The sequence below is a fragment of the Malaya genurostris genome, chromosome 2 (genome assembly GCF_030247185.1).
Source record: "Malaya genurostris strain Urasoe2022 chromosome 2, Malgen_1.1, whole genome shotgun sequence".
Lineage (NCBI taxonomy): Eukaryota > Metazoa > Arthropoda > Insecta > Diptera > Culicidae > Malaya > Malaya genurostris.
The window spans coordinates 264,709,291-264,721,678 of NC_080571.1; the positions used below are offsets into that span (position 1 = coordinate 264,709,291).

The following is a 12,388-nucleotide window of genomic DNA, read 5'->3' on the forward strand; positions in this document are numbered from 1 at the left end:
ACAGAAGCCTGTGCTGAATGGATCGTTTAATGGCAATGGCAACTCCCCCTCCTCTGGTAGTTGCCCTGTCGAGCCTGTGAATCCTGTAATTGGAAATAAAAATAGAAATTTCAGGTTTAAGATGAGTTTCAGTTAAAATAGCAATATCGGCATTCTTCTCTTGAAGAAAGTCGGACAATTCAGTAGTTTTGCTCCTGAGTGAGCAAGCATTCCAATTTACTATAACCAACTCATTATATTGCATATTCGATGATGAATTTGCCTAAGGCGTTGATTTGCTCTAACCGCGTTCTGCAGTTTCGTAGTTTTGTTGTCATTGTTTCAAAAATGACGATCAGTTGTTCAGCAGAGAATAAATCACCAGAGTCATCCTTTGCTTGTGGTTGATTATTGCCCCATCCAGGAGGGATTCTTGAGGAAGATTCTTTTTGAGATCCAGCGGCTGAAGTCTTTGGATTGCTGCGAGGAAGTGGCGGCAAATTCGAAATATCCCTCTTCGGTGGGAGCCGTGGGAAATTAACTTCATCCTTCTGTGGAACATTCTTGCGCGTTGATTGTTTGCGGGACGCCTGTTGTCGAATTTTTGTGAACTCAGCACGTTTGGGACACGATTTGCTAGTAGATGGATGGTCGCCATCACAGTTCACACATTTTACAGCGATGTCATCTAGTAGGCAATCGTTGGTATTGTGTGGTTCGGCACATTTCCCGCACCGACTTTTTATGTGGCAATTCCTCGCTCCATGGCCGTAGTTCAAACAGTTCGTGCACTGTGTGACATCCCGATGTACCGGTTTATACTTTTGCCATTCGATGATTATGTGAAATAACGATTTAATCGTTTTCAGTTGACTCATGGTGATGGAGCCCTTCTCCAGATGAATCAGGTACAGTTGATCTCTAAACTTTTTATCCGTATTATGTCGCTTCATTTTGAACACCATCAAAGGCTTTAGTCCAGCCTCCGACAGTGCCTGCTTTAGTTCGGCTTCCATCATGTCGGGTAGTCCTCGAAGTACAACCTTCATAGGTTTGTTGGCGGAAATATCGTGTGTGAAGTATTCCGCTTTTGTCTGCTTCAGATAACATTCCACTCCTTTGTAGTGGTTCAAAGCCGGAACAGTTATTTTGTAGCCTTCAGTACATAAACGGATTGTTGCCTGTAGTCCTTTGCTGATCAGTGTGTTGAAATCCGAGCGTAGAGTTGGTGGGAAGCCCTTCAGGTAGAAAGGCGGCATTTTTTCCTTCTTCTGCAGTTCCTCTTCGACATCTACTGGCAGATCAGCATATTGGTTTTTACTCAGCAAACGGTCGTTTACCTGTACATCACTTGGCTTCAGACGCTTAGCATCCTTCTCGGATCTATGGCGGTTTTTACCCATAGCTTGGGTAGGTAGACAACTGCGAATAAAAAATAAAACAAAATCGAAATTAGTCGTAGTAGGTTATTCGTCTATCCACATCGAGTGTTAGATGACGAATAGGCAAAGAAATATTGTGCAGCCTATATTTATAGATTTCTCTTCATACTACGCAGAACGATGCGGTGTTTTTTATGCATGACGCAAAGCCTCCTATGCCGAACAAGAAGTTGACGTCATTTTGTAGAACAGGGATTGGTGGATGAATAGTATGCTATTGAAATACTGAAACGACGTCGTCATACATGTTTAAGTTAAAAGTGTCCGAATCGATTGGTTGTTAAATTATAACAATCCATCAACAAATGACCGAGTTATTAACGTTCAAAATTATGACACAAAAAGGTTACGCGACTATTTTTGAAACTTTTAATTGACACCCGGCCCCATATAGTGAAGAGTAAGGCATTTTTAATGCCAAAAATGCTAGCAAATTTTATGTTAATTTTTTAAATATAAAAATTTAAACCGCAGATTGTCGAAAAACAGATGCGTTATTTCCAAATGTTATTCCATTTACGACGCCATCGTGGAACCAGAGAACCAAAACTTTTACTTATATTCTCGATGTATGGAAGCTGTCAAGTTGTCCACGGAATGGTTTCAACAGACTTCGCAGCCGATTCAGAGTGTACAGAACCAGTGCATGGCTGGTGCTACGATTCTACTGACCCTACGAATCCTTCCAGGTCGGGGCTCACTTCACATACGAACATCACAATTTTCGTGAAACTCTGCGCATTAGAAGTGTGTGTTTTTTACGTCTAAAGGGAAGTGTATCCTGAATAGTGTCCGTGTTATCTGTATGCGATTGATGAACCTTGTTCCATCTGCCGTGGTTTTCGAATAGGACGGAAAGAGTCAATGCAACCTACCCTGGGTATGAGAAATTTATGTCGTTTTCGCTTGAGAAAACTGAAACTGACCAGGGCAGTATCATCAAAAAACACTTTTCACAAAACTATGTTGGATTCGCACTTAGCAACAGGGGTTTGAGCAAACCTAATATAAAAATCAGGTTCGAAACTGACTCAATTTTCAGTTCAACAACGTTGAAACTAGGTTCGAAACTGGCTGCAAACAAACGGATTGACAGCAGTTAGGGTGGAAACTGAGTAAGGTTTGGCATCAAGCGAAAACGACATTAGTATATGTCAATACTGAAAGCAAACGGCTTACTGCGTTAAACTTTACGAGAAAATGTATAAAAAGCTATAATGTCTTTCTCATATCACTTTCTCATTAATAATCTATATTCCGCCTTTTTTTTTGATTGACTGAGAAAATGCGATCCGATGTAAACTTGATTAGGTTTATTTGATCTGTGTTGGCAATGATCGGTACCACGAATCAACTGAATACTGTTTTGCATATCTCGTGATCGATTAAAGCGTGTAACTTCCGCTATCTTGCATGTGGCATGCGGAGGTTGCCTTCGAAGTGTGATCGTTTGAGCTTTTCCTGTCGATCTGTTCATTTTTATCGCGTTACCATTGACTACGATTTTACATTTTTCGTGATCGGATTTAACGTTCCACGATAATGGGCACTGATCAAATATTTATTGAAGGCTTTGGATTAAATCTTCAATGAGATTTTATTTATTTATTTATTTATTTATTTATTTATTATTGTAAAATCAACAGACACATTGTAGTCCTAATGATAATTTCTAATGCTAAGTAAAAATTTGGCTTGTATTACTTTGGAAGGTTGAAGTCAAATCCAGATGATACACGATTGAACGATCTTTTCAAGCGCGTAACGGCACCGTTAATTCCATAGTTTTGCAGAAAAAATTGTCTTTCAGAAACATAATTTTTTTTCGAAAGAAAAAATATTTTTTTTCAAAAGAAAATGATTTGTAAGTAAAAAAGATGTTATTCAGCTAATTCGTAACTAAGAAAACAGTTTCCCATTTAACTCTCCGGTACATCACGTAACAAGTGTCAAATAATGTGATATGAGTGTGGCACCAGTTACGTATTCTAACAAGTTTTGTGTTAATTTAGATTATCATATAATTAAACTAGATTTGACGCAGTTAAAAATTTTAATAAACTAAATCGTAGTTGTATATGTGACAATTAGATTACTTGACGGTTAACGGTGCTTCAAAAAATACGCATTGTCTCATGCGCATAATTACATTAGTAAAAATTCACATTTTTTCATTTAATGAGTAATGTGCGGTTTTATGCCATACTTATGGCTCTTATGATGCATCATGGTACTGTACAACAAAGAAATTTTATATAAACTGTGACAACTATGCGCCCAGAGTTTAACCTGGTTTCGTCGTGAAAACTCCAGGAGCGAAATTGCACTTGAATGATTTGTTCTATTTTCAAGCTTTTACAACCTACAATGATTGCTACATATATGTGGGTAACCGTTACTTGAAATGGCAAGCTAGTTATCTTTTTCCTGTTTTCTTGTTCTCCACACATCAAGCTGCTTATTAACTTTGATATTAATTATCCGTATAATTTGTCTGCAGAGCGTGAACGAGAGGTGCTTACCGGTAAATTTATAACGACATATATATATATATATATATATATATATATATATATATATATATATATATATATATATATATATATATATATATATATATATATATATATATATATATATATATATATATATATATATATATATATATATATATATATATAAATGCAGAGATCATTCTTTGTAATCACAACACGTAAGAACGGATGGACGGATTTTCATGATTATTTTTTTGTTTGGTCAATTTTTACCCCCACCGGGTTCGTACATAAAAAAAAATTAGGAAAATTTGCCGAAAAGGTGGGAAAAATCCATAAATTTGTTTTTTATGGACAATGGAATTTTCCACTGAAAAAGTCGCCAAAGATTGCTAGATCTACGATTGATGTTTGGCGCGTAACGAGTTGTATAATGTCGTTTTCGTTTTTAAACTGCATTACACCGGTGCAGTGCTACACCATGGCATAAATAAACGAAAAAAAATGATAAAAACATAAACGCAGAGCTACATTAAACTTTTGATGAGTGCTACACCAGTGGTATCGGTGCAGAAAAAGTGTAGCACTGGTGTAGTGCTATAGGTAAAAACGAACGGTTTCAGTGTAGCTTTCGCTACACCAGTGTAGTGCAATTTAAAAACGAAAACGACATAAGTGTTAGGCCGTCGTAGGAAAGAATACTAGATCGTTGAACAAATTGTTTGGCGCGCAACGAGATGTTTTGTGTGAAGATTTCACATGCATACTTGATCCATTTCGAGCCACGTGCTTATTGGGCCGTATGAATAAAAGGTAGCATGCTTGAATTTCGGTAGTAAATTCTACGTGTGGATCACGTTCCTGTCAAAACATGCTACAAACTGTAGTATTTACTACAAGTTTTCGGTAGGTAGCTCTAGAGGTTGCTACTCATGTGTTTGCTGATAAAGTGAAGTACAGAAATTAAAAAAGTGATATTTTTACAGATGTAAGTACGTTTCTTGCTTTGTGCATGCTTATGCCAGCTTTTCCGGCTCTGTGTCGATACGGTATGCAGTAAATGCTTAAATTCGGAAGTAGCATTAACTACATGTTCGAACTTGTTTTTTATTCATACCAAATCGCGTTATACTCTGTGGACTTTGTTTTTGAGAAGATACTACAAACAACAGCCTTTACTACATTTTATTCATACGGCCCATTGTATTATTGCTTGCTGAATGTATTAATGGCGTAATGCTGCAGGTTTACCAGTTGATGGATTGTGTGTAATGAAAGCGGATGAATAATAATGGTCATTGTGAGCGTGAGTTTAACAAATCAGAAAATTTTTGAATGAATCAATGAAAAGATTGTGCGGTAGAAGCGCTAAGGTCGAACTACGAGATTTTCCTTGCATTTTGCTTTCGAATGATTTATATTAGACTAAGCGCACACAATAAGTGGTAATTAGATATCAATGATTAGTTGATAGTTCAAGATGATTACCATAATGGATTGAGACTGTTGCAACTTGAACATACAGAATAAGTCCTAAGAAAACTTTCTCGCTGCTTAAAAGCTGTACAAGGAACTGCTTCAAAGTTTGTTCTGTTGCGTCGGGTTAACATTCAAGTGTGAGTAATTCCTTGAAAACGGACTGTTCAGAATGCTTTGTATGCTGTTTAAGACAAATCTTTTTTTACGAAATTTTGGTTACTTGGGCTAAATACAAATTGTAAATATATCCTACTCTAGCGAATGAACAACACTAGAAATTCTTCAACATTGTGCTAAGTTCATCAATACAACATTTTGGTTAGTGAGCTTTTTTATCGATTACCTGAAGTAAGAGTCACATCTGGAACGGAAAACGTGGCACTTTATATCCATTATGTTGAAGCCATTAGCTCCGGTCGTTTGACAGTTCTGCTCTCCGAAAACATAAATTCGAACAAATAATTTTTGGGCGAGTCGAAGTTCGACGGGTCAGCTAGTATAATTATATGTTTGTTATAATGCCGCACGCATTTCATCTGATCACTATTTCAAGTTATTGTCCGAGGCTTCATTGATTGACCTCCATAGCAACGTAAAGAAATATTTTAAAATAATTCTCTAGAATGGCTACACTTTCACTTTGTATCAGGTTAAATTAGTGAGAGGAGACAATTAAATTATGAAAATATTTATTGTACCGGTATTTTTGGAGCTCTTTTCTCCCCCCAAGGATGATTTTTCAACACCAAGTTCCATTAACAATAGAGTACTTATTATGTAAAAGTGAAAATAACTGGACAATTCATAATTCGTTCTCAGAATTTGTTTTACAGTGTCAATATTGTGGACGTCTTTCTCTTTCGAATTTTTGCACCTTTCCCACCCCACAACGAATGACGCCTGCGCACGGACCGGCTTTCCTCAAAAATGTTTCTCTACATGAATTTCATGTTTCTAGTAGCACTAAACAATCAAGTTCGCTCCATTTGTTTTTCAAAAGTTTAATGCATAAATATAAAGTGTGTCGTTATATGACATATGAATCTTAAGTGTGGACAATATTCGCCAATATTAAGTGCCAAACATATGATTAAGAAGTATTGACTAAAATGACAACAAGAGTCTTCGTGTAACTGATTGCTGCTGATATTTCGTTTTGTTTACTTTATTTTATATTAATTACTGAACATTGTCCCCGGCTTCCTTACAACTCTTTGTAAAATGAACAAAGTCTGAGATTATCGAAGATTTCTGGGAAAATAATGAAAATGTTCGTGATGGCGTCAAAACGATAGGAAAATTAGGTAAGCTTGCTTGCTGTTTTATTTTCCTTTTAATGACTCATACGATGTGTTTGTGTTTTCAGATAAATGGAATTGTGGATCGTCAAACAACATCATACTGCACGACAAAGATAACATAACTAACCTGTATAAAATGTTTTTGTGGAATAAATCATATTCAAGGTGTTATTTGACGCTTATTTTTTAATAGATGATATTCCAACAACAAATCAACATGCATTCAATATAAAAATGTATTTTTCATGATATTTATGTCTAAAATTGTAGAAATCTAAGAATTTTCATCATTTTAAATGTATTTTTCGGACAATTAAGTTTCATGTGGCATGTCAATTTAATCATAATGTAATACATTTGGAATATATCTGCTGTTTGATTTATGGAATTAAAATATCATATCTATAGGTTTTAATATGATTCCATTTGAATAAGATTTGAAGTGATTTACATACTGCCAAATGGAGTGGCAGCGTATTCGTAATATGTCCAACGCGCAAATGTCTCAAAAGACATATCTATCGTCGTGGAAATTTCCCGGTGGACCGTAAACAGGATTTAGGACTGAGAAAAGAAAGCATAACTATCCACAAAAGAAAGATTCGGGCGGAAAATGTCGAAGAAACGCGGTATCAGCGACTTTATGGTTTGAAAGATCGTGAAGGAAGATAGCGAGGCGAAGTCAAGGGAAGGGAGAAACTCCGTCGATCCCGCATCAACCTTCCGAACCGACCGCTGCACTAGGTTTCTCCCGACAAAAGATGGCGTCGATGAATATCGAAACGTGTATCTGATCAAGCATCCTGCTAGTGTTATGGTACTGGGAGTGATGGCTTCCGATGACAAAAAAATAAATTTGTTCAATAAGCATGTGTCCAGCATAATTTTGAAATAGTTTAATAATAATTTCTGACTCACGCGTACATCAAATACATTCTGAGGTAACGCGCTTTCAGTGTAATAGTAAGTACAATCACCAACATCTCCAAAGCATACTTTCTACTAAATTGTCGGTATATTACGAGGGGAAGCGTCTTCCAAATGAGTCGAATTTCTCGGGAAAGCTGCTTCAAACTGTAAACACGTTTTCCGCGGAGCTTCTGCTTGACGTAGGCCCAGGCGTTTACGGTACACTGAAAATAATTTGCACGCTAGCATCATGTGCAAATCATTTGAACTATCACTACTTGTGGAACACATGAAATTCTTGAAAATATACTTTTGACTCATAAAATGAGTGTGAAAACTGTTGGTATTTAGTGGAAATCATGCTACATTTATCTGAAATGCACATCAAAACGTCACCTCTAGATTCTATTTGAATTTCATATTAATGACACACTGTTTTCCACATAGATTTCAATTAAAACATAGTTGACCGAATCTAGTGTTTTGCACATACATTTGTGCTGTACTCATTTCCACTAGAACAAGAAGTGTTTAATACATGTAGTTCGATTCAATAGCAAAACACATCACATCCAAGGGAAAAACACATCACAGTTAAGTGAAAAATAATCTAATCTCGCATCTTAGTGAATTTTCACATGCAATCTTAAAACCAATCGCTTTGGTTATGTATTGAAATGAAAAAGCACATTAAATTGAAGTGCTGTTTACATATGAATCGATCGTGCAAATGTTTATCAGTGTAGGACTTGCATTAGGCGAATACGAAGGCCAACCAACACGGACGCAAAAAATCTATTGAAATCCATAAGAAACACTTATGATATTTCGCTACAAGTTTACCATATGGAAATCATAAGTCAAACTTATGATCTTCAGAAAAAAGTTTTCATTGATCTACTTATGGATTTCATAAATCATACTTATGAAGTTCGTGAGGTAGACTTATGATTAACGTAGAAATGTAGATATGAATGTAATAAGTTATTCATATATTTCATAACCCCAACTTATGAAATTCATCGCTACTTTCTTATGGGTTTCATGACGATTGCAACAGATTTCCATGAGATCAATCAAAAAGCACCACAAAAACCTACCACAAAAAATTTCATATAGTCTGAATAGATAATAATTTCCTATTTCGTGAATATCAAATGATGAATGTCTACATATTTTGATTTCTTAGAAATATTTTCAAAGTATATATTTAAATCATGTAAAAACGAGTCCGAATTAACAAGATTTTTCTCCACAAACGCAATATTTTCTACAGTCAACGATTTTATGTCTTCATCTCCACACTATCAATTGAAATTTCGAATTATGAAAAAGTGTTTTGCACGCTTCAGATAGTGCGCTTTGCACAAAATTTTGAAGCAAAACAACGGTGTCTTCGTTTTCTATTTGTATGGTTTGATTGTTATTATAAGGAATGACATTTTCACAAGGTTATAAAAATCATAAATTGTGTTTTAAGGAATGCATATGTCATTGATATGAATTTCATAAGTTATGCTTATGAAGTTCATATGTGTGCTTACTGAATGCATAAGTCTACAATGAAATCAAAATTGTGCTGGTTCATAAGTCACAACTTATGAAATTATTAAGTTTTTTTTCTTCGGTGAAGTGTACTGTTCACACCTTTCCGATCAGTTTTACCCGAACAAAAAATAGTGTAGAAAAACAATACGATTTGTTGTTACAAAACTTTCCACCATTTTGCTTTGACCATTTTAATGTATTGCTATACACTATTCAATTAATTGTGAACATGTTTTTTACAATAGAATGTATAGGTTGTTAAGTATCGTAACAATTCAAATCATAAAATTTTCTCATGCATGTTTTCTTGGAAAACAATCAAATGTACAGTTTGCATATTGTTTGAACATCACGTGTACAATAAATTCAATTGTGAGTCGTAGAAACAATAGATTGAATCGTTGGAAATGAAAAAAATCTTGTCAAGCAACAATAAAATGTATTGTATTGTTTATGCTGTAAAATCAATGTTTTTTTTTACGGGTAGTGCCGTTACAGTTTCGTTTCGTGTCGGTACTGAGCCGGACAAGGGTATCGCTTGTTCTTGACGTAAGGACAAATCAGGATTGCACGGCCTTTTGGGTCACTTTTTCTCCAGAGCAACGACGGACTCTTCAATGTATTTAACCGTCACTGCATAGTTCATTTTTTATCCTTGAGGGTGTGTCCAAAGGGACACGACCTCGAAGTGCTTAACGTAAATGGCACTCATCTCAATTTAGTGCTTTCCACATTGAAGATTGACTTTGACTGAGTTTTTATTTTTCAAAGTGCCAAAGAAAGAGGTTTCCTCTCCCGATCAAAACGATGATATAACTTGATATCACTTACCGATCGCAAGCTGTGATGGATTCGCTCTCACTAGAAATGGTCGGGTTTTGGGTATTTGTACCCGAAACCCGACTTGAACCCGAACTCGACGGGTACGGGTCGTGTTCGGAATCAGAAAAAAATGTTTGACGGGTTCAAGTGACCCGATCAGTGGCCGTGTAAAATTTATATAAATTTTTTTATTACCATATGATACGTTTAGGCTGGCATAACAATGCTGGTTCATCTTAGTAAGCAAAACAGATTCTATGTTCTGGTAGAGATAGAATAAATAAAGACATCGAATGGTTAAACGCAGAAGTGTTTAATACTATATATTTACGCTATATTTCTATTTATCACTGAAATTGACTTGTCACAATAACTAAATGATTATTATGCCACCAGTGAAGATTTACGAGTTACTTGAGTTAACAAAAAACGAAAAGCAACATAAGATGCAATTCTTGGATTTGTAATATGCATAACTATTTGATCGCTAGACTGTTTGAATACTGGTGTTGAATTGACTAGCCGAGCAAACTAATATTAAGGCATGTTCAATCGTTTCCGGAAATGTGAGAATACTACTTTGTGAGACTTCTATAAATGGTGTTTCAATTCTGGCAAAATGACTGTGGCACCTTCACTAGATTGCATTTAATCAACTTCTTGTATTTAACTGATACACAACAATTCCGACGAAAGCCGTAACAGATAAATTACAATCAATGAGGTTTTTGAACTGTGAATATTGATTTGTTCACTCAGCTACCCAAAAAATACTGTTGTGTTAAAACTTGATCAAATTAATTTTTAGGATATTTTAGTGAAAAAAATGCAAAAGAGCCTAAAGTTCATCTTCTTCGATCGAGAATTGTGGATCGGCCATAGCATGCTCTCTATTGCAGGTGAATGATATTGTTATTGCATATCGAACCCCAGCCGAGACTTGTTCAACATAGTGAACATTTTCTGCTCCTGACGTGAATCCACTAACTCTGCCTCGCTTAGGTTCTATGTAAACATTGGTCTTATTATGCTTACCAGCACTGTCAATGAACACGAAACGTCCCCCGGAAAAATCTTTTCCAAAATCTGTCAGATACAGGAGCGTGGTATAGTGAAAAGAACTGTAAGTATCTTTGTCGATGTGAGGATGCCAATATTCATCATGAATTGTTTTGGCCGTTTCGTTTGTCAGCCTCGAGAAGAAGGTTGGGTGAGTCAAAAACAATGAATCCTTATTGATTCTGAAATTATCACTAATCGCTTGCTGAACTTTGTCTTTAACATGTTTGTAAGTGTTGATATGAGTTGTAGTAAAAACTTGGTTCGCTTCCGGAATTTTGTATATATTAATGAATTGAGTGTCCTTCGAGAGTGCACCTGAGTGAAGATCTAGAATTGAAGCTCCTCCGGAAGAACGACCAAATTGAAATCCTGATCTTGCTAAATTTAGTAGTACATCCACTTCTGCTGGTTCGACAACTTTGTCGCTTACGAAACGACCGCAGTGAATCGGAATGCATCCAGAGAATTTAGCAATTTCATCGAAATAGGGCTTAGAGCAATCCAGCTTTTGTGTTCTCAGCTCCAGTGTCTCCTTGGATGTTGCGAATTTTTTTTCTCTGGTGCGAAAAGTTGTAAAATAGACAACAATACCAATTCCTACAATCAGAACCAATCGTGCCCACATACGATGATGTTGATTGGCTGTGGGTGTAGTTTGCGGAACTTTCCTGTAACATGAATAAAACATTATACATTTTTATCTATTTTCAATAAAGGAAAACTAACGGGGTCTTTCGGGGCTTTGTGTCGCCAGCGCTTTTTTTACGCTGCCGCACACCCGATTCACTCATTGTCCACACAATTTTGACAAAGTTTTGATTTTCGGTTGAGGTAAAAAATAATAGTGTCAACCTAGTGAAGAATTACAGAATCGATCGATATTTCTATTCAGAGCGTTTGAAAGACTTGGTTCAATCTGTACTGTTTCGTGCGCATACAATTGTAAACGCCGGTAAAAAGAGATAATAATAACACAAAATCTGAAGAATGTGTTAGTGATTTGTTATCATTAAACCCTGTAGCTGAATACAAGTTTTATGCTGAACCTACACGTCAGCTGAAAATAGTTCAATATGACGTGCTTATTAACCCAATATTTTATCAGAATTTATTGTATATTTTATTGATAGCATGTAATTGCAGACAAACTTATATAAATAGGATATAAATTTTAGCATTGAGGAAATTAGAAAACGCCATTCAATGAAACGACTAACACTCAGAGAGTATCGTTTTAATCCCAATTATACTTTTTCAAGTGGACGACGAAAGGACTATTCACACCTTTCGGTTCCGGTTCAGTAAAGTGCGCCGTCGGTTTTTTTTCGTGTCGTTTCTGTTCCAGTACAGC

The 12,388-nt window shown here is 35.9% G+C and overlaps 1 protein-coding gene across 1 annotated transcript; it reads right to left on the bottom strand.

Moving 5' to 3' along the window:
• Positions 1-10,117: 10,117 nt before the first annotated feature.
• LOC131429827 (2-oxoglutarate and iron-dependent oxygenase domain-containing protein 3-like) lies at positions 10,118-11,981 on the bottom strand. The gene is made up of 2 exons (XM_058594219.1): positions 11,764-11,981; positions 10,118-11,705 (listed from the first exon to the last, which is right to left on the bottom strand). The coding sequence occupies exons 1-2, from the start codon at positions 11,826-11,828 to the stop codon at positions 10,814-10,816; spliced, it is 957 nt and encodes a 318-aa protein (XP_058450202.1). The 5' UTR covers positions 11,829-11,981; the 3' UTR covers positions 10,118-10,813.
• Positions 11,982-12,388: the final 407 nt, after the last annotated feature.